This window comes from Bombus flavifrons, chromosome 5 (genome assembly GCF_040668555.2).
Source record: "Bombus flavifrons isolate JBK064 chromosome 5, iyBomFlav1_principal, whole genome shotgun sequence".
Classification (NCBI taxonomy): domain Eukaryota; kingdom Metazoa; phylum Arthropoda; class Insecta; order Hymenoptera; family Apidae; genus Bombus; species Bombus flavifrons.
The window spans coordinates 4,708,425-4,733,398 of NC_138446.1; the positions used below are offsets into that span (position 1 = coordinate 4,708,425).

At 30.1% G+C, this 24,974-nt stretch overlaps 1 protein-coding gene across 1 annotated transcript in view; it reads left to right on the plus strand.

The window, feature by feature from the left end:
• The window catches only part of LOC138179935 (neurotrimin), a 254,315-nt gene that overhangs the window by 142,096 nt on the left and 87,245 nt on the right, over positions 1-24,974 (plus strand). Inside the window, exon 2 of the mRNA XM_069113212.1 lies at positions 5,308-5,405. Within this exon, the coding sequence (XP_068969313.1) occupies positions 5,308-5,405 (98 nt within the window). The remainder of the gene's footprint in view (positions 1-5,307; positions 5,406-24,974) is intronic.

The following is a 24,974-nucleotide window of genomic DNA, read 5'->3' on the forward strand; positions in this document are numbered from 1 at the left end:
TGTTGGCGCACACCAGGTTTCAACCCCCTTTCCAACATTGCCTCTCTTTGCCTCTCCATCGCCTTTACGCAATTCGTACATGGCTACTTAGCGTAACAAATCCTCAAAGCATTTTGGGAACCGAAGACTCGTTAACTAGCTATAATAATCCTCTTTAAATACATATTAGTGCACCGTTATGGCTATAAATCCGAAATAACTAAAATATTTTCGAACGAATATATTTGACGTAAATAATATTATAATTTTATAGTTGTAGAGAAAACAAAAATTTATTTTTTTATACAGGCTGATTCGTTCAATTTAAGTACTTTAAATTATTCATAATCTATCTATTATAAGAAAAATTATTTCAATCAAATATACGAAATTAAGTAACTTTGTTGTACGTGGATATGAATCTTCTCCATTATGTATTAAATCATTTTTCTTTAAATTAACAATTTTTTTAAATATTTTCATTTTGTACAGCTTTGAATTAACAGGAAAAATTGTAGATAATATTCATACAATGAAATTACAATCACTTTTATCTTCAGAACAATTTTACAAACTTTAGTAACAGTAATTTAGAAAATTCACAAAATAAGTATACATTAATTACCAATGCTGAGACCGAATAATATTGCACAAAAGATTATATAAAGAAGGATTTAAAAGCTTTATGTATGTATTTATGTGGCAATCTTTTTCTCTTCTTTAACATTTTCCACTGTAAAAGATGTTTCACTGTCTATAGACAAATTAAGAGACTGTTATAATTTGAAATATAAAACCTATTAAAAATAAAGGTGGACAGTATAAGGACAGATATAGATACATATAAAATTAAAGCATGAATTACAAAATGAAATAAAATTAAATATAATAACTAAAACGTTACGTGGCATTAAACATTTGATCATTTCATACTTCGTGCAACGTAACAACGAATTCTGTCTCGTTGTCAACTGAGGTACCCATTGAACATTCCGCATATCGATCCAAATTAGTATGTAAGTAATGATTCAATTACGATACCTCAGGGGCGAATGTGACATATTGTGACATATGTATCATATTTACAAATAAAATTGTATAAGGAATTGTATGATGATAAGTGAGCGAGTCGAATCCTTCTTTTGCTCCTATACTGTTTCAGATGCCATCTTCTGAACGATAAACAATGCTTACATAATTTTAGAAAAAATAATCATACGATATCATTGTATTTCGTATTTATAAACTATGTTAGTTTTTATATTTTAATTGAAATTTGTAAAGAATGTAATATACTGTACATAGTCTGTAACTATAATAATGTAAGTACACGATACATTATTCCGAAATAATTATTTCTAAAAGCAAACAATTTTATTCTCGCAAAACGTTGTCCTATCCTCTCATTCCTATTCCTGGTTCACAACTCTTCAAAATTTCTGCGCTCCATGCAAATCAATTTCAATTCTATTCGAACTACTATTTTGGTACTCGTACAGTCAGTAGTTAGTATTGTTGACCTTTGTTCCCTCAAAAATAAAATTGGTAGAAAACAATCTCCTGTATTCGTTACAAAAAAATGGAGTGTTGAAAATGAAACTATTTAGTAGGATAAGAAACAAAAATATGACTATATACAAACATAAAGATAGAAAAAATAAATAACGTAGAAAGATAATAAACCTTCTATTATTATTATTTTATTACAAGATGGGATAAATAATAAATAATAGTGGTTGAACGAGCAGAGTATGTGCGCCTAAATGACGAACGATATTAGTTATTAATATATTATTAGTATATCTCAGGAACAGAAGTGCAATTATTTAAGAGACTATTTTACTTTTTGAAAGATAAATCAAAACAACAGCTTTCTCGTGTAGGACTTCGCTTTCGAAAAAATTGGATTTGAAACAGATGTCGAGGGAACTTTGCCAAAAGCTAAATCGAACAATTTTTACTTTTTCTATTCGACGAATTTCGAAACACAATTTTTTTGAAACAGAGAAGATTAATACTTTTTTAACTTATATTTATAGAATAATCTTCTACTCGGCTGTAGCACCCGTCTTGAAACATTCTTTATAGCACTGTGCAACAATTTGAGATTATCTACCAAATAGAAATACGTATTGCTTCTATGAACAAATTTTAAAAATATACTTGATTTTATTGTAATTCTTTCATTATTTCTCAAGCAATATTTGACTCAAAAACCAACAACTCTAATATTTCAAAAGGAATGTTCATTAATTTAAACAAAATAATTAATATTTTGTGTAATCTTCATTACGACAGGTACTTTTTTAGAGATACTTCTCATACATTAATTTCAATTTTCTTTTAAATAGTCTAAAGAACTAGCCTTCCTTCCCTTCTCTATCTGATAATAGTTAACCCCATACGTCGTTTCATAAGAACTATATCAAGTCTTTATTATATGTATTTTTAATACATTAGATTTACCAACTAAGGTACATTATACACGAGCAACATCATGAAACAAATATCTGAAGATTCTGTTTTGTACAACATGTAAAAATGCTTTTCAATTATATTTTGTGTCATAAAGATGTCTACGTATGTATCCTAAAAATTTGTTTGCCAATATAAAACTATCAATATAATACAATTGACAGTAAACTGTATATATGTATGTATAATACACATAGAAACATAGATATAAATATAAATTATAATGCATTTAGTTAGACACATATTCCGGACGGCAAATGATTATGATGCACGGGTCTATAATGTATCGCATGCGATATTTTATACAAAACCAAATTGTATCGTGTCAGTAAATTCTCAACAGTATGCCGATGCAGCAGAATATAGAGAATGAGCTACTTAGAGAACGTGGGGCGTCACGTGTATGCATTGGAACGATGCGTTCTATGAAAACTGAAATTCATTATTCTTCATTACTCTAAAATTCAACTAGATTTTCATAAAATCTTTCTCTTTCGTGTATTATCAGCTTTAATTAATATCCCCTTTTAGTCAATTTCCACGTTTATTTTTTCTTCCAAGCATTTTATTCGTTTTTTAATTAGAACGAGAATTTAAATAGAAATACGAAAAGAATTGGAACTAAAAACCGAGAGCAAAGAAAATCGTAGAATTTAATTAAAAATCTTTACAGCTAAACAAGTAAAATAGGGATGAATTGAAAATTATTTTTCGATTTTATTCCTTTTACATGATTAAACACATTGAGCAAAAAATATATGAAAATATTCAAACGTGAATTGCTTAAGAAAGCTCGTTCGTCGATCAAATTGTGGAATTGGTTTAATAACTTTTACCTTTCTTTTATTAAATGAGTAATATTTGATCTTCAAATGCTAATGATCGTGAACAGTCTTCTGCAACGTGATATGTGTTTTTACGTGTTATACTGAGTGTTATACCCTATATTTTAAACGAATTCGTACAATATAGTGCAAGAATTACGGTAGTATTTATGTAACACGATATATATGATAGCGCGATAAGATGCGATCATAGAAGGTCACTAGAATAAATATAGTGGAAAAAAGTAAACCAAGCAAATATCAGAGAAATCCGTCGTGACGAAGGACGCTTGATTTGCCCGCAGTAGTGTACAACCTATGAGTGGCTCATAAAACACCGAATGTATCCCCTATGTTATACGGGGATCTATTGTACTCTTATCTTTGTTTGGTAACCATGACAATAAACATCATTGCTACGCGCTAGATAATCTTTATTTGAGCAGAAAATATGTCTCGTTCTTGTACGTGTAATTGAACGAATCTGTAAAATGCCTAGTTGTACTTTCTCAATTTATAACGGGAAATAACGGTTTTACTGAAATTATTGTTTCTTTTTAAGTTGAAGATTCTTTTATAAATAGTTAATTTACCTTAAAAATCTGTTTATGGAGACAAGGATAGTGAAGACATACTTTCATTTAAGCTCTACCTGCCAAGTGACAGTAGAGCGAGAGTGTTTATACTCTTTCGCTACGGTACATTTCAATTTTTTAACTTGGTACCGAAATTTTTCAAACTCTTTCTACAGATATCTCTACGTTGTTATTATCAATCACTATCAGTAAATTGAACCAAATGAATTCTGCAATATAAAAATAAATATTACTAATCAATTATCATAAATAATAAAATTTAATATTATAGATAGTAAAATAATTTATTAAAGTATTAGAGAAAAACATATTATCAAATACATACAAAAATATATATAACATATATATTAATTAATGTTAATATAACGAAACAGTTTTATCGCTGTACCTATGCGTACTTAACAACAAGACTGTTGGTTTTCGTTATTAGTTTCGCCATGGACTTTGAAAAAACTGCAGTAAATTGTGCCTTTCTAATCAAAGAAAGGAAGAAAGGAGAAACAAAAACATTGAGTGCATACGTTGTGCAGCGAACGGTTGTTGAAGATAAGGCTTTATACACTATACAATGAGTGAAGAATTTATCCTTCCAAATTTGCCATTTATTTTGGAATGAGCATAGATATTTTTGATGAATTGTTATCATTAATAAGTCCATCACTTATGTATCAAAATACAATTTCGATTGGCTGTACGTACTGCTGGAACCCACTGTAACATTAAGGGGCAATTCATGAATTAGAAGTTGACGCTCTTTTTTCTTCCGAGACACATAAGTATAAATGACATTAGAAAGACTGTTTTGTTGTTAGTGTGAAAACGTTTATTAATTTTATAGAACCGACGAGAACAGGGAAGCAAATGAGTCGTTATCCAGTTGCTAAGCCTTGAAAACAAGAAAGTCGTTCTGTAGTCGCATCGCTGTCAAATACGAACAAGTCCATATAAATAAATGACCTTTTCCTAAACGATAAAACTGTCGTGCGACAAACTGTCGCTTGTACTCAACTGCTCTAAAACCGTAACATTAATGTTTTATTAAAAGATATGAATGTTCATTGCAATATTTGAATCGTTTGCAGATATACATATAAATATAAGTTTTTATTAAATAAACAATAAAGTTCTGCAATTAAAATACAAAACTAAAAAGTACTTATTGTTACTCTTCGCTGCTAGTATTTCCACGAAGCTACAAATTTTTATTTTAATTAGTAAAAGTTATAGATTAATAAAAATGTAGAAGTATTCTCATGCATTTTCTAGCAATAATATTAGCTAAAAATTTAAAAATAATTCACGTTTAAATATTATGTATTATGGTAAATAAGTAAATAAAGCATTAGAATGTATATGTACAGAGTACTTACATGTTTTTTTGCGATAAAGTAGACTTAACAACATGCTTAGGAGATAACATTCTTGTGTTTCAGAGGGACCGAGTTTTACTGTGCCAATAACAAACGTGACGATCCCATTGGGCAGAGAAGCTGTACTTGCTTGCGTTGTTGCAAACCTTTCTGCCTTCAAGGTAAACTCTTCGCTAACGATGTTTCTTAATCACGCATGTATGTGCTTTGTTTTCTTCCCCTGATAAAATTACACTGTACAGCCCTGATAAATGACGAGAGCCATTCATACTCATACATAATATCTTCATTTGCATTGAAGTTTCAAAATATTTAGACAAAATTACTACATATTATAAATTCATCGAATATCTTTATTGCTGTCTTTTTACAAAGATACTGATTTGTAAATATGAAAGTATTTGAGCGGTGGTTTGTCTTTCTTGCTAATATACGATTCCTTTTATAAAACTTTGTCATGAATATTGTTTTTCTATAAAAATCTTTGCCATAATTGTGCGAGTATCATTTAGTTAAAGTTTCTAACAACCATTAATGCTAATCCTGATGTATATATGAAGGGATTTTTCATTAGAAGAATTGTTCTATTCCATTCTTGATATTAATTATTTTCGATACAACTTCTGAATCGTGATTTATTTGCAATACTCCTGTCGCTGCTATACTTTTCTATTCTGTAGTGAACTGTTTATGTACCTCTGTTTGGAAGAGCGGGAATTTCTTTATGCAAGTTTCCTTTTTGAAATCTAATTTAATGTTCAGATTTACTTGTTCAGAATCTTTTCTCGTTCGCGATTCTTAGTTATGGATAAACGTTAAATTTTTATCTCCATTCAGTTTCCAGTAATTTAAAATGTACTGAAGGCCATCTATTATTAAATTTTTGGCTAAATACATGTTTATAAATTATGGACTTTAAAACATAGCGTTTAAATACATTTGTTACGTGTTATTTGTACCTAAAGGAGATGGTAAGAACTGCAAAATCTCAAACGAGTTGGTTGCTTGTACATTTGATGCGTTTGGTTGATAGTAAAACAGTCTCAAAAGAATTTGAGTCCATGATTCTTTGTTTTCGAGGAATTAATCGAGAAATTAGTGCAACAATTTCTTATGTTTTAAATGTATTTACTACAATTTCCACCCGTAAAATTGTAGGAATATGTAGGAATACTATGATAAATAAAAATAATCAAAACTTTTTCAAAATAAATTCTAGGAATTTAATATTAAGAAAGCATAATATTAATACTCAAAAAATTTATAAAGTGAGATATAAAAAGAACTTACTAATTTCTCGAAAACAAAGAGCCATGAAAATTTAACCCCTTTGGAACTATTTTACCATCAACCTAAAGCATTAAATGCATATACAGCCAATTCATTCGAGATTTCGCAGTTCTTGTCATCTTCTTAGTTATAATAAATTTTACGTAATTTGTTTACATGTTGAATTTTTTTAACTTTAGGCAAATTTAGTGAATGCATGTATGCTAGTATATATAGTGCAATTTGTTAAAACAGATTGAAATCCATAGTATAATTTTTGTATGATGAATTACACCGTTTCAGTACTTTCTCTACTCACTGTACTTTTATTTGCATTTGTAGGTAAAAATACCTTTATTTTAAATAACGTAATAATATTTGTAATAGCTTATACTATTAAATGTTATGCATTGCACTGCAAACTTACATTATAAACTTGCAAATTATTAGCGATAAAATTTATCTTATACCAAAAAGACTATTAACTTTAAGACTACTAACATTCTATGTACACTATTGATTAGAACATGAGATTGACCAATTAATAAAGTTTGAACTTGTTATCTAAACTTCAATAGTTGTGTAATATGATAAAATTAACTGGTGCTCTATGTAACATATATTTTTGTAAATGGAACTATGTTAGTTTGTCATAAAAAATTGATTTGCATAATAACTTACGTTCTCAGTTGCAAGTAGTATTCAATATACATGTCTCTCAAATGAAAGACAGCAATGAATTTGGCTGTTGTCTAAATCTTAAACTCCAAAAAGCTTCGCCTAAGCGTTTGTTTGTGGATCAGATCAATTGAAGAAAGTGCTTGACCAACACTTTGCGGGAAAGAGATCTAATCTCGACTAACCAGATGCCTTTCGTCAACAAATGTTTAACATCCTGCGACGGAACAGTTGCGATATTAATATGGCAGTAATATGTATACTAAACATATAGGTACAATGAATTAATAAATCATAATGAATTAAAGTCACATTCAATTTACATCACTACTCTCGGTCAGTAAAAATTCAAATTACGTTGATTATATTCATTTAAAAAAAATTGCATATGAATTTTAAACTTTCTTCGTATGTTTGTATTGAGATATATGTAGATTGAAGTATTTATTTCAATTATGCAAATACGGAATTTACTTTAACAGAACTAGGGCACAATTATGTTTTTATTTGAATGAAATATTCAGTTTGTACTTGGTGCATTTTATTTTATATCAATTTATTTTAAAGTGTTTCAATACTAATTGAAACGAAATTAAGAAAAATTTATATTTAAATTTATTTAATGTCAAGTGAATTCTTCCTATTATATAAATTCCAATAATTTATCAGAATCGAGCGTTTCACCTTGTATTTAATAATTTAACGCGCATTTCTATAAGATAAATTTAAAAAGCGCAACACTTGTGATTTTGCAATACAACATTATATGACAGAAAATTTGAAGAGTTGTCGATCTCAACGAGCGAAACATATATGAGTTTCATTGTTCAAAATGCAATCACATTTCGATTTTGAACCATTTTAAATGGATTTTGTAGCGTACCAAACACCTTTTATCAACATCCTGTAAATCTTAGTGCATTAAAGTTCGTTCATCAAAGATAATTTTTTACAATCTACTGCGTTACATGTATCTTTTCACCACCGTTATGAAGTGGTGAAATAGAACGGTAAAGAAAAAAAGATTTATATAAAATTTCAACGATTAAATCGTAGATCATATTAAAGATACTGAAAATATATTAGAAAAATTTTGAAAACTGAGAGAAAGCAAATTTAACGGAGTATGATATGTTACAATATTTATTGTATTGTTGAATTTATCTTGATTTCTGTAATTTTATTTTTATTATTGTTTTGACCCAAATGACGTAACTAATATTTTAGGATAACTTTTTTAACTCTTTATAAAGGTCTAGCATTCGCATGAGGCGCATATAAAAGTGTAATCCTTTGATCATTTGTTTGTCGGTTGCGTGATAGGGTTTATCATCACTCAGAATGTTTTTATCTCTTTAATAACAAATCAAGCATTAGTAATGGATCAGCATAAAGTTAGACAATGTAAATAAAACCAATATCACATTTAGCAACAAAATATATTTGTCATGTGTGTGTTCACAATTTTTGGAATATATAAAATATACTTCTTGGTAATTATGTTAAATTGTGTTTTTTTTCAAAATAAAAATCCGATATAATATTTTCAGAGGCATACATAAAACAAATTATATCATTATAATGTTATTTCTATATTCACTTATTGTTGTTGACTTAAATAATATAACTATGCCTATGATTGTCATGATTCACACATGTCTTATTTCATATTATCTGCGTAGAATATGTAGAAACAAAGTATGATTTTAAAAGTTAAATTTTCACGCGTAATCTGTATCAAAGTAAAAATACATATTCCTGTATACCATCTATTTTTATAGTACTATTATCCTCGTGACACCTATTCGTATTCAAACGAACATATGTGCATATTTTACATGGCGCGATGCACGACGTAACACATTCTCGGTAATGCTGTAGAAATGCTGTTATAAAAGTTTCCTCCTGGATACATTTTTGAATCCCTACAAATTCTATGAGTAACAAACTTACAACCTTTAAGTGGGATAATCTCGTCCTTAACATTCCACATAAAAAGGGATGTCGTATAAAAATTCTACTAATTAGAAAGGTTTAAACTTTATTAAAGATAATCATACAGATACAAGATCATCTGCATTAAGGAAACTACTTTATTGTTTCTTTCTTTTGCATGTTCTCTACAAATATAACATTTTTTAATCATCCAAAGAATTATAAAAAACAAAAACATGAAGATTTCGTTGTCAGTTTTATTCATATTTAGGGAGTACACGATTTTTCAAATAGCGACTTAAATCTAATTTATAAATTGTAAAGCTAAAAAATGTAATTCCGACACACAAAATATTGTATGGCTATACCGTACCGTCATGTATGGGTACTTTTGCCTAAACCACCCCACAACCGAAGTTCATTGTTTATTGTGAACAACATACAAATGTAATACTGGTCAATAACTACTCAATCAAGTCATCTACTGGTCAATAAACGTTATTAAAAAAAAAGATTTTTCAAGTAATTACGATAATGTAATAAAAAGGTGTTTCTAACAAAAATTAATCAGTTTTGAATCGGCTACAAATTACAATATTTAAAATTGCCACACAAAATGAATTTTGTGTATTCCTTCCTGCATTTATTTCTCTTATTATTACAACTGCGTTATATTACCGAAAAAAGAAAGATTTGATCGCTAAAAGTGATTAGTGAAATTAATATAAAAAGAAAAAAACAAAATAGGAACAATTCAAATAATTTTATTTAGGATAAAAGACTACAATATTTGAAACAACCATATTTTACAGATCCAATATCTTTGAAGAGATGCTCGCATGTCATTTAGGTCATCGAATTGATAACTATTCTTATGCTAGTAAGAAGCATTGGCTGATAATATTTATCTGATTGGTTTTAGTTTAAGGTTTTACGACTTTATATTATATAATAATGGGAATATATACAATTCATAAATCTGTGACCCGAATCGGTGACCCGAATTTCATGTGACCCTTTCGTAAGAATCGATTCTATTTAATAACTTTAAGCTCGTACATTGGCGTAGAACAAAAAGCCGCAGTTCTCGCATGAGCAGTCAACGAACATTGCGCGTGAAAAACTGGAGCGTAAGCAAATTTCGTTAATTCGCGATCGAGTAATCGTGAATTGCTACTGCGGAAAGTCGTTTGTGCGAAACAAATTGGCAATATCGCAAAATTTCTACACGAAGAACTACTTGCCGGTCTGTTGCAATATTCCTCGTGAATGGAAGGGCTTAAAGCGATCATGAATGTTTTAATTATTTTTTAGTTCCGTATCGGGTACATATTGAAGGAGAATGTTTAAGCAACCAGAAAATTAAAAAGCTGTTTGTTGGTAATTGTATCATATAGTATGTAGTAGCTACTTCTCTTGACGCGTTTAATTTAATTACAAAGACAGTATAGACGTATAGATAATTAATACACGTATAGATAATTAATTAAATATACTGAATCATTTAACTAAGAGCAATAATTTCACAGAAATTCCCTTCATTTATAAAAAAGTATCTAATAAAGATTTGTTAATTTTACAGCTTTTTCATTTGGTATTAAAAGATAACTTTCACTTTTCAGTTAATTCTACATTTAGCATTTAGTTGACTAAATTAAACGTTGAAACTTGGAAATTATATCTAGTTTTTAAATTTAAAGCAAAACTTTTAAACATGTTGCTATTTTTAATGGTATTTCCTAACGCAAAATATTATTTTAATCTATTAGCTAGAGAGAAAGGTTGGACGAAAAGTCCTATTCTCCAATTATAAGGATCTTTTATTCGTCGCTTAATCATCCATGCATTTGGAGCATAATGATGCTTCATTTTATTCTCAGAAGACATATGTAAGATTTTTGTATAATTAGCCAACAGTAATTTCAATCCTCTGCTTTGTATGAGAGAATTTGAATGAAGCAGCATAGTATGCTATTGTTTTATTGAATTACTTTATTAATTGCAATATTAAATTTACGTGCAATTTTGTGCTTATTTTGTGCACAGTTTATTTGTTTCAATTGCGATATTTGAAATTTGAACCATTCAGAAGTCATGTTAACCAACTCTATAAATTGAACAATAAAGAGACGTGATGATATTACAAACACAGCATGAATGTATGAAACTAAATCATTCAACGTTAATGGAGCACCTGAATAATGAAATCGGAAAAGTACAAAAAATAAAGTTAATCAGTTTAACTTTCGAATGTTTTCTTTATCTTTTTTTATTTCATATCATTATTTCATACTAAGCAACAAAGCAATAATCTATAATAAAGATATAGTAAATTTTCCTTGATATTCTAAGATTTTATTGGAATATAAAAAGAATAACGATTATGAATGATTTTATATTAAGTAATTAGCTATACTTAAATGCTAAAATTAAGTGAGTGTACCTCGCGACTACACTTTATACGTCAACCATTCGTTAACTCATCTTGAAAAACTCTTTCTTCTTACACATTTTTCTTTCATTCTTTATATTTCTATTATATTCTTTATATTTCTCTTTCCTTCTCCCTCCCTGGCTCTCCTCTTCCCTCTCTCTTTCTCTTCCCCTCTTCCAAATATTTTTTAATATTATAGGTTCCAATACTGTACGATACTACAATAATATTGATCCTATTGACATATCTCATTTCATGATATATAGCCATTCATAACTTTACTTCTCTAGCATTAACTTATCTTCTTGTTAATAAATACTATCAAACTTAATTTGCTGACACCATTTTATGTTTTATTAATCTTACTCTTCTACACATATTCTCATACAGGCTTAAGTTCACATACTATTTTCTTCTAAATTATCTTATTTACTAAGGTTCTAGAAAAAGAAAAAGAATTACATAAGTTTTATGAAACTTAGAGATCTTCCGATCTGGAATTTACGTCAGTTGTGAATATTTGGTATTGTGTTATCCTTCGTTAAAAATATTATAATTTTATTGATTTGTGTTTTATGATAGTCATATATCACAAACAACTTTAAAGTACTAACTAACAGTAAACATTGTGTCTCTGTTATTATTTATCATAGATAATATAAAGTAATTTTAGAAAGAAGTGTATACACTTAAAATAGGAAGGCATCGTTAAAAAAACTTTTCGGCTTTATTGACTTTTCCTTAAGGATGTTGTCGCGTTTCTTCATATAAAATTATAAAAAATTTAGTACATGCTACATATTATTCTTTATAAGTAACTGTTTATTAAGTTGTATTGAAATAAGAATTTTGATAGAATTCTATTTGATAGTCTCCGAAAATTCACAACTGCAGTCTGAAAACAATTCGGACAATCGTACTGAATGAACTCTTTAGCTTAACGGTACTTATGCATTCGCTTGGAACATACGCGGTCGCCATAAAATTTAAATAGAAGCTGAAGTGAACGAGGAAAAAAACAAATGACAGGGGAAAAAACGGTCGATGGCGTAATATAATTTCTATTTAAATAAATTCAAATTTATTTAAACGACACCGCCGTTGGCTGTTTCGAATTGTGCATTTCAAGGACAATCGAATACAGGGTAAAGAGTCGAGGAATAGGAATCTGTGTAATTATTGCGAGTTGGGGAACATGGTCGACGCATACAAAGAACCGGCGCGGCGTGGCGTGTCACTGGCGGCAAGGGAGGAAGGCCGAGTGTTAAGCTGTGTAGAGTTAAAATGAGTATAGCACGTCCTGGGACGAACCTGCCAGCAGACGTAGACTTAGCTTAAGTACGTCAGTTTAAGCCTGGGTATTGCACAGTCACGGTTCACGGCAAGCAAAGGCGCTTCCTGTCACTCTTGTACGTTTCCTTCTCGGCCCATGTTACCCTCAAATGTTCTTGTAGTCTGAGAACTCTTCGCCTTAAATGGTAAGATGCTGCGCGCGTTTTCGTTATTCCATCATTATTTTAATCCCTTGTTACTCCAAGGACTCAATTGCTGCCGGATGATCTTCTCGACGAATGAATACATTTACAAACAGTTTTTTTTAAGGATCATTAAGGTCAACGAGAGAACTTTCAAATGGGTAAAGAAACATCGAGAAATATGAATCACATGCTAACATATGCATATGTTACGCATTATGCGTGAACATTTATATTTCGTATATTAATATCTTTCAGGATGTGACTTTAAACAAAGTGATGCAACTATTAGCTCGTTTGCTTTTAATGATAGAAGAAAGTGCATTAGAGCAGGTTTGCTTGGTTTCGAGAATGGCACGGTCTAATGTTAATAGTTTTTTCATAGGCGAAGGTGTAGAGGGGATATCTAGATCAACTTTATATTTTTATATAGAACGATTTGTCTTTTTATATATCTTTTAATAGAACGTTTTAAGATGAATACAATGACCCCTAGTCGAAGGTCGTCGAAGGCAGTTACACGTCGTTTAAGGTTAACTATGATGAAAAATAAATTACTTTAAGACAATAATTAAATATTTCGGCGAATGAATTTATTTAAAATAGCGATGTTGAATGGCGATACATACTTTAAAACTGCCTAAAAGTTTGGGATAACATCGTGTGCCGAGTTTTATCTGAATCAATCGCAGAGTAGACTCTTTTTATATGCTTTTATATGTTTATCACGTCTTCCTTGTTTGTTGGTATCTCGTTGTACACGTGTTTCTTCAATTTTCTTCATCAATAGAGGTCGGAAGATATAAAATCCGCAAACTGTGCGAGCCATATGTTATTTCCCCCTTATGTTATCCCTCAGCCACCACGGATTATCTATTGATCAACAGTGTCGATTTACGGTTGTTGCGACGATTAACTTTCTCGTGATTTATAATTGCGGATTCGTTCGTAAACAAAATTTTAATCAAGAACGTATCATCCATTTGCAGTTTTTGTATGCCTTATTCGTAAAATTGTGAACGATTTTGAAAATCATTTCCACTTAGATATTGATGAACTGAATTATGGAAAGGTTGACATTTTTTAAAATAAAATATTCGCAAAATACGAAATACGATTGATGTCATTCTTATGTTTAAATTGTCTTATACTAATATGTAGATTTCGTGCTGCAGATACTAAAATGTTTGACATAGTTCTATCATCAGTTGGTATCTTGTCCCATTTACGTCTTTTGCCATCCGCGTTTCCGCCTCCATGAAAAATGTTTATAATGTTTCAAAAGACAGGACATGAGGATCTAGCACGATCGGGAAATCTTTCAGCATGCAAACGCACTGCTTCAACAATCAGGCTATTAACATCTCATAATTCGACGATATTCTCCACACATGCAAACTATACTCACGTTCTGCCCTTTCGAATAACACATTTTTGAAAATAGTGTACTTACATACTACAAAACTGCACTCTAATCGGTAGAATATCTCAAACTAATAATAGTAGTATTTCGTGAATACAGAGCAGCGTACAACGTGAATGAATATTTGTTTATATTCGTCTTAAAGCGAACTCTTCGAAGAGATGTAAAAAGAGATATCATTCATATAAAAAAATGAAATTGGTCTTAATATGTCCTCTATACCTTCACCAATGGAAAAACTATTAACATCAAATTATACCTCTCTCAAAATCGAGCAAATTTGATCTGATTGATAGTTTTCTAACATCAAAAGTAAACGAGTTATTCAGCTGATTTGTTTTAGATGTTCCATCTTATATTCTGACTCTCAAATTTACCATGTTCTTTCGATGAATTTGCGACCTAATCGTAATCTTCTAATATTACTAATTTTCTTCAATTTAAGAAGAATACGAATGAATCGTGGCTAACACGTGTACGTATATGATTTCTCATTCCAAAATTTTATCTTAAAATTTCTTGCAAAACATTAAAGGTATGTTTTGTTTGTCGAAACGAACGGGACATTGGGGCATAAATATTCAAAGGTAGGATTCAGTAATATATATACGTATCAGAATTCTCACAGCTTTTATCAGGAGCAATGAAAAAATGAAAACGTAGCTTATCGTTTAAATGCTAAAATCTAGCACGCCATTGTATACCTTCAAGTTTCCCTTTGAAAACATTGTTTTCCATGAAAGAGTTTTTTACTTAAATGTAAAATACATCTTACAGTCTAGAGAAATCCTTAATCCAATCTCAATCCCTTGAAAAATGATTTTTACAAAATATATTCTGACAAAATTGTATCATAGCAGCAGGAAAATTTGTCTAAAATTTGTCGCGTAATTCAAGTAACAAAATATTAAAATTTTTTAAAAAGAATATGACGATTAATTCTATTGTTGCATTTGATCCCTTTTTTAATAGAATTTTTGTAGAAATCTCTAAGAAATAGAATTTATTTTTTCGCAGTTTTATAGAGGTAAAATAGTAATAATTAATATCCTACTAATAAAGTAAATATTATGTTAAATTCGTGTCGGATGTTTATTTAACTACGTATTTTCGTAAGTTACATTTCATGGAATACTTTGTGAATCTTTCAATAATGACTAATGGTATGATATTACTTGAAATTTAAACTTACTCTTTCAATGAATTTCAATGAATCGGAATAATTATTCATGGAATTATAATATTTAAATATCCGCTTATTCGAGGGACTTATTGTTAGAGTAGACTTAGCATAACTATGTCAGATTAAGCGGGGATATTGCGCAATTACTGTTCATAGCGGAAGCTGTTCCTATCGCGTTTCCACTTTCCCAGTCTGCCAAATGCTAGAATACCAAGAATACCGTTTTAATCAGTCAAACAGTGCATTATTTGAATTGTAGCATCGACACAACTGCAGATATCTAAACTACAATATTCGCAACATGTAGCAAGTAATAATACATCCCAATACCATCATAGCTGTGTTACGCAAACTGACTTTTTCTTTAATACCTATTGTTATTGTATACAGAATTTGTAGGATTTGAATAAATCCTATCTTTTAAATAACAAACACATATCTGCGTTTGTTATGATCATCAATATCACACACACCAATATCGACGATTAAGAAATTACCAGCGTTTGAACATTTTTTCAATAAAGATATTTTTTTTAATATTTTGACAACTAATAACTTTATTACCATTGTTCCAATATTTTCGTGTGTAGAATGGCGAGAGGGATCTATCTATGTAAAATAATGTATGCATTTCCATTTAAAAAGACAATGCAATTGCTGATTGCATATGCACCACTGCACTTCTACAAAAAATATGGTCCTAGCTATGGTATCATTCTTTTAACCATTTATGTTTCTCCTGTGACATTTTTCTGTAACTGTCCTGGTAATGAAATTATAAGCTGAAACAGTTGCATGGTCCATCTTGTATATTATATTTTTTTTTTTATTTATTGAAATTTACAATCAATTCTCGCATTGAGAATTTTCAGTAATTTTTCTGGCGTGGCGCAGTGACATGGCTAATTATTTATAATAGTTAATACTTATTATAGATAAGTATAATTTTGTAAGTAATTGTTATAAGTAGGTAAATATTACTTAATAGATAAATAAATATTATTTAGTATAAGTATCTAATTAAATCTAGTGTTTAGGTCTAGCGGGTAGTGTCTCTTCAGCCTGCGGATCAGGTCCGACGTATCAAGTAGTCCAGTGATTAGGGGGTTTCGGTGTTTGTTGACTCTTTTGCTATATCTGTCGCTATATTTTGCTATTTCCTCTTTGACTGTGGGTATCTTGAGGTCGCGATGTATTGTTTCGTTGGTAACATACTAAGGTGCATCTATTAGGGATCTTAGCGTTTTCGATTGGAAGCGTTGAAGTATTTCAATGTTAGAGTTACTTGCTGTTCCCCATAGTTGGATTCCGTAGGTCCAGACAGGTTTGTATATTATATGTATACATATTTATATTTAAATATACCTACTTACGTAAAACAGAATATTTATATATAATAGAATTATTTTATTTGTTACTAACAAATTTGTAAATTCTATATTTTAAATATGATCAAAGTCAGACACAACTAAGGAATACAATGAATTTATTAATTATGTCACTATAATATTTATAATAATTGAATTACGACATTTTTCAATATAACATCAACGCGCTAATGTTATGAAATGACATTCATGTATCTTCTTTGGACGGTACTTCCTCTACGTTTAAAAACAGAAAGATGAAAATTGTGTACTCAGTTAGTCTAATAATATGTACTGGTTGCTGATACTTTGCATGTGAATGACTCGTGCGGAAGCATCCTGTACGATTTATCAAAGTTTGTGCATGTAAGCTCAGCTTTACCGCTGAGTTCCAACACCTATAAATGGTTAACGCTTCCCTTTAAATGCATTTATATGCATGATAAGAGATTCCGTGCAACGTTGATTTATGAATAAAATATTCAGCGATACGAATACCCTCGTCGCGGCTAAATATTAACAATAATCTTATCATTGGCAAACATTAAATCACGTGTTTGTTATCGCGTTTGATGCACATGATGCCTAAATGCAATGCCAAGGCTTGTGCATATATTCACAACATAGGCCAACAAATGTTTTCACGTTTCACGCTAACCTTAATTAACTCTTGTCAAAATTATTCTATCAATAAAACTATAGTTGAAATAAATAACAATTTTCAGTTATTCATGTAAATTGTAAATTATTAAGGACTATTTCACAATAATTGTATCGATGATAAATTTCCCTATAATGTATTTGTCTCCTTATTGTCATCCAATTTATTAATGCCATATTAGCATTGTACGTTTAAAACAATGGTTTAATAAAATGCCATTAAAATAAAAAGATCTCAATACTCATATATGTAGATACTTATGTAAATTCATATCTTTATGAACACCACTAGAGAAATGGAATCTAAATAGAGATCTCCTTCACTCTTACATATATATGTAATATTATAATGAGCATTTTATTTAGAATATTTTGTATATTTTTACATATTTAAAGTAGTCATAAATGCAGTGAGAGATAAAAGTACAGTTGGAATGTAGGAATGCAAGAAGAAGATTTGTGTTGTTAAATACATATATATTTCGATATGTGTAACTGTTTATTATACACAAACATGTAAAGTAGCAAATGTATACGAACAAATTAAATTGTTCAGTAACTTACTTAATTATTTATTAACTCACACAAATTCACATAATTATCACATTATAACATTTTATCAAATAAAAATGTTCACACAGTACAGATAATTATTATTTGTATTATAGTTAATATTTCGTGGACTTGTTTTTTTGAATTATACTTACTATACTATCTTTATGATGTTCCTTGGATGTTATTTGTATACATTTATTTATATAGTTTTATTTCCGTACATTTATTACTACAAGTAGTATATATACAATTATTTTTATAATTACACATATTTGAATATGTCTAATAATATAGAAAACAATTCTTTTTTATTTCTACATTGCAACTTTCCATTGTCTCTCTTCTTCTCTCTCACTCATTCACTCTTATAAAGATCACACGAAAAAAGTATTGTTGAGAATTATAGATCTTTGAAGCCGAAATAATGTTATAGGAACACTAAATTTACACTAAGGATTCATATTAAAATAGTAATATATTTATTTTATGGACGATTCCTTATATATTCATCGATACATATTTGCACGCGTCTCAGCACTTTCTTCCATACCCGACACTTAACCGACTGACTAGTTTACAGTCATCTGTTTCTTGGGACGCTGCGTACACACATACCTCCACACACCGACACTCACATTACAAGTATCTTTACTACGCATTTAACCCAGTCCAGCACAGAAAATTATACATATCTCAACAAGTATAAGTTAATTTTTGTCGATATCCTGATTTTTATGTTTCTTAATAGCTAAAAATCTTGGGACTAACCGATAAACCTCCACAATGTTTCGTATAGTAATAAATATTTTCTAAATGTCCAAGAGGATAACAAAAACGCATTCAGTCAAGTGCAAATTTAATTTTGATGTGGAATTAGTTGACAACATACTAAATTTTAAAATTGCTGTTCTATAAAGGACGGGAAATGTGACGTATTATTTCTTTTCCTGTGGCCTTCCTACTAAAAGCATATTCTTCATACAAAAAGCAACGATAGAATTAAAATTTGAAGATATTCTAAATTTATCGATTAACATCATGGTCAATTTTTACTATTTGCAAGTATTTGTACAAGTATTTTTACTATTTGTAAAAGTATTTATCAACCTTCGCAAGGCATCAAATTATCACACTGCCCATAATTTCACGTAACGGTATCGATGGAATAAGTTCATTCCTGGGAAGAATTCGTAAAGCAGCGTGAATACCCGAGAGAATCTGCCGGAGATTTGCGATGCTTTAAAGAACAGCACACGCCGAAACTTTACTGCCCGCGGTGAACGCGTTTTCTCTTCGGTCTTCTCTGTGTTCGTTCTCTCACATTTTCACACCATTCCGCTCTCAACTCGGCCGGACTAAGGTAACCTCGTTCACGAACCGCTTGAAATAGGAAACGTATTTCTTCCGTGACAAGCGAAATTCATTTGGAAAAATATTATGAGCTACATTCCCAGAAGGATTCCGGAACGTGGCAGAATGCACCGTTTAGGCTTTTTCAGGTCTTCAAGTTTTAACAGTTTCAACGGTCTGATTCTTATCACGCTACATGTTGTCAGACTGCTCTTTATTGCTTTCTTTAAAGGCGTATTACACTATGTACGAGCAAATAATATACTAAACATTCGCTTCAACCATTCACACAATTTGTAGTTGGTTATTTGCAATATTATGATAAAAAAAGCCGATAAAAATTTATTTCCGTTTGTTCTGCTTTAGAAACAAAAACAGTAGATTTTCATCGACAGGTTTACAATACGATACGAAAAAGAGAAACTATTTTCGAATTAAGACTATTGCAAACACATTGTCAGCAATGCAAATCATTCTTTATGTGACAATAGATAAGAGTTTTATGACCATTATTTTCAATAATCATAAATCTAAAAACTGGTGATTGTTAAAAGGTCAATTAAAACAAATTTGCCAACAATTCGCGTAGCCGAAGAACAAAACTAGAGAAAAGTTTCGCGATTTTGCAAAAATCACATATATCTAGGTATCATCAATCCGCTCCAATGGTGGAAAAGGCGCATTGTCCGTGATAACTTAGAAGACTGTGCTGACTACAGATTTTCTGCAGTCATTTAGGTAAATTATGATGTTTTGGTATCGATTCTGTTTTAAACTTTCTTTTTACCGTTTTGTCAGTCATTTGTTATCTTGTTTGAAGGGAAGGGAAGATATCTTTCATTCAATTTATATATTTCATAATATTATATACAAATATATAATATCTACACCTACATATATCGAATATTTTTCTTATTATTCTTAGAAAGTAAACCTGTTTTCTAGAAAGGACATAAAATAGACATATCTTCAGGTAAAATTAAGCACGTGAAAAACATTCGTCAGCCCGGACCAGGGTCTGTTCGTGCAAGTTGTTAATAGACACTTAGTGTAATTTATGGCCTTGATGAGCAAAGGAAGGTTCAGACCATTTCCAAGACTACCCTTTCGCCTGCCTCCTTAAGGGTGTGACTTGGCTTAGCCTCCTGCAGTACGGTGGAAGGCGCATCAATTAACTAATTTTTTAACTGTTCTCCAAACTTGTTCCATAAAACGGTATATAAAACCGTGAACTTTGATGAGCTCAAATCCTTGTTAAAAATGTTCATACACTCTTTAGATTACATGTTTACAAAACAACTTATCAAAACTAAAATTTTTTATAATTTGTACAAAGGTTAATTCGCAAGTGTTTCTATTTCCTTTGGAGATTTAATAAGACACAACAAAAACGATTAAAGTTTATAGTATCTATATGTGTATAACACTTCACAGCACTCATACTTCTTTCAATAATAGAATATATAGACATTATCTGTATTGTTTATCGATAATATACATAACATAAAGGCAATGTATAATTACAGAATTTAATAATTTTACGAAATATTTGACACAGTAACTGACAAATTTTTTAATATATATATGTATATATATATATATATATGTCTAAAGTTTATGTATATATTTTTTACTAATAAATAATGATTATGTTCATTTTATTAAGCTATTCAGTTAAATTTGTCATATATTACTCTAGTTCATGGTTATTTCTTAAGTTTAATCTACATCTACTCTATGGATAATGTTTAATAACCGAAAGACGAATCTTGCATAATAATATCTGGATGTCAAGGTAGCCGCCATCAAAGATGTAGTATATTGGGTATGCTATTCATGTCAGAAAGTAGATACCCGTTAGGTGCCTGCTGGAAATTGGATTAAGAGTAGCTTTCTAATGCAGAAATTTCCCTTCCCCCTTTCTATTTTGACATACATGTAATGATAAAAGGATTTTCGTTTGGCTACACTACAATATATTATGCTATTATACAATTCGAATATTAAATATTGAATAGATAACTATATATGTATATGTATACTGAACCGATTGGACAAGGCAAGGATACTATACTTATAGACAACAATAAAACCATATCGAACATTTTAAAAGATGAAATCAATGCCACGTTGGAAACATATTGAATTATATAGAGAACTGTAAATTTATATTTTTTCTGAGTTGTTAATAACCTACATAAATGCTTGATGATGTCTTAAGGTAGTATATGGGAATTAAATTTTATTTAACCTCATAATGTAATAATACCATTAAATTATGAAAAATTGTAAGGAATCGTATAAAAAATCAAATTTAGATGTATCATTTTTTGTTTGTACTATTTAAAAGTTAATAAAAATTCCTGAGATCTTATATGAAGATACAAATGATAACGATACTTCTAGCAACTGTACTGAAAGAATTCGTAGTCTGATAGATTCGTGCACAACTTTGATGGTCTTAGTAGACTCAGATATTCGATCTTTGGGAAACTTTCATATATTAGGACCCAAATGCGAATATTATCAAGCAGAGGAAGTTAATATTGGCAGACTGCAATGGCAACGAACTTATACATGGAAGGGCCATTCATGTGACGTGGCAGTTAAGAGGGTTTAGGTGCAAGCTGGATCGGAGAAGGATACCAGGGGTGATGTAAGGGTTCTCTGTGTTGGTACGTGTGGATGTTAATCAGAATGGGATTTACATATGAGGCTCGCATTACTCGGTAGCCAAGCACATGCACCGAGAGGAGAAGATAACGGCCTCCAGAGAGAATGGGCCGGTTGTGGCACCGTGAACCGCAAGAGTCGCGTGCAAGCCTATATCTGTAATAACGTGCCACGTAAGGCATAATTATATATTGCGTCCGGGATTATTGCCGCATTTGCACTTCGGCCTACAGCAAATATCGATTCAACAACCACATAATTGTAACAACGGACAGATTCCACGTTCGCTTTGTCTCTCGTCTTTTACCTTATTAACCACGTACCTTACGTTAACTATTTGCTCTGACTGAATCGTACGTTTGATTTCGTGTGAAAAGTGCAAAGTGATGAAATTTCATGATAAACACATTAATGTTACTTAAACCATAATTTTTTATCCATTTCGAAAATAAAACGGCCCTTAAAATTTGCATAATGATTAATGAATCTTTATGTCACAAATATACTCGAAAAATGTAATGAAGTATATAATAGAAGTATATAATTATTCAGTATTTTACGAACTATGCTGCGCTAACATAGCTGACACTATTTTGTCTTCTAAAAGGCATACGTTTTCCAATTCTTTATTAATTGACATATTTTTTAATCAGCAACAATATTTGGAAAAGATTCTTCTTGATACCGCGTTATTATCGTTGTTTATATTAAAATTTTAAATAAAATGATCTTAGAGGAACTATCTTTACTAACTATGTTAGGATCTCATTAAAGTGTATTTTTTTTAATTTATTCACCATTGAAGAAATTTCATTCTTAGTTTAAAATCAGTAAGAGTACCTTAAGTAATGAAACTCTTATTTTGAAAGATATTGTGTTGAATCATTACGATGTGATACAAGATGCACGTTAATTTGTAATGATATGAAACTATGGTATAATCTTATGAAACTAAAAGTTCTAAACAGATTTAGAGACCGGTTTTGACCAGAGATAAAAGATAGTGTTCAGATAAAAGAAAAATTAGAAGGTAATTATCGGAGTTATGGTTTTTCGATAAAGTGTTCCTATTTCAACATATTTTTATTGCTGTACCAGGAGGGTGAAAGGTTTAGGCACATTTTTAGCTTATATTTTGGAAATAGAATGCAGATTGGAAAACGCGTCAATCGTCGCTTGCTAAGGACATAATCAAGAAATAAGCCCTCATGGAATTGCACCGCAGCGTCAATTATGTTTCGCAAGACCAGAACAAGCTTATTATTTGCTTCTCCAGGGAAAACATGGTAAGGACATAGGAGAGGGAGTAATAGAGGGCCCTCCAGAATGACCACAACAATTTTAGAATATCCCAAATAAAATATTAACAATTATAAACTAACCACAACATGATTAAGATAATCAGATTTCAGATGTATACCCACACAATAAAAAGTTTCAAAGTAGACAAGATTTTTGGAGAAATTAAGCTTTAGAAAAGCTTACAAGGAATCATACTGAAGTATCAACCGCCCATATTAATGCAACTTTGCCGTAATGTAATTCGCCTAAAAATATTTAGCTCATACATATATGTCACGTTTCTATTTGCCATTATTTATGTTAAAAGACTGAATACAATCTTGAAACTGGGGGTTGCAAATCCTACTTTATCATATATCTCGAAAACTATAGGAGAAATTGTGTAAATAAATGAACTTTGTACATTTCAACAATGAATTTGATTGAATAGATAGATTTGGAAAAAATCTATTTGTTTAAAAAATATCTATTTAAAAATATCTCTCTATTTATACGAAGGTCCCAAGCTTAAATGGCCAAACTGTGAGTACTTAACCTATAGACGAAAAGAAGAAGAAAAATGTTATATAAAGTTTGTCAATAAACATTTTGTTACAGACTTATAAACAAATATCGTATGCATGAAAGAGATAACGATGCATTTTCCATCACAGCACACAGAAGTCGGTTGTATTACTATGTCAGCGTAGTTACATATTTTTTTTTTATTATGTCGTAACAATTCCGTGTCGTTAATAGTCGAAACATGTTATACAATATTCACTAACTTGGAAAAGTAGAATTACCATGCTCTAATAATTATGGAAATACGGGCAATGTCTGAAATTAAATATTGTATGTTTTGTATTATTAATTACTAACTTATTTACAAATTTAATTATTGATGATCGAACGTAATTAAATTCAGTTTACACGGGTACCATGATCAAGCGAATGTAAATTGGTGTGTTAATGTAATTCTCGAACTTCAATAGAGATTTGTTTGGGTATTCGTTCTTTTCTCTAATCGATTTCGCTTTGCTATCTCGTTTGTTTGCAATGACACCAACACACTAACTTGCATTCACTTGATCAATATATTCATACAAACCAAACTTAATTCACATATTATTTCTATACAAATAAACTAAACTACAATGAAATAATCATTAATAATAAACAATTGTTTTATTAATTCTTATAATATTTCTACATATAATATCACTATATGGATAGTACTCAACACACAATGTGTATACAAAAAAAAAGGAAGTCTAATAAAATGAAAAATTTTAGGTAGATTTCAATATGAGGCTACATTTTATTTATACAACATGCTGGATCTTCATTAAAAAAGTATTATTCATTAAAGCATCAACAGACAAGTGTAGCAATACTTTCTGCAGAAACAGCTGGAAATTTGAAAAAAATCACCATTTTGGTGAAC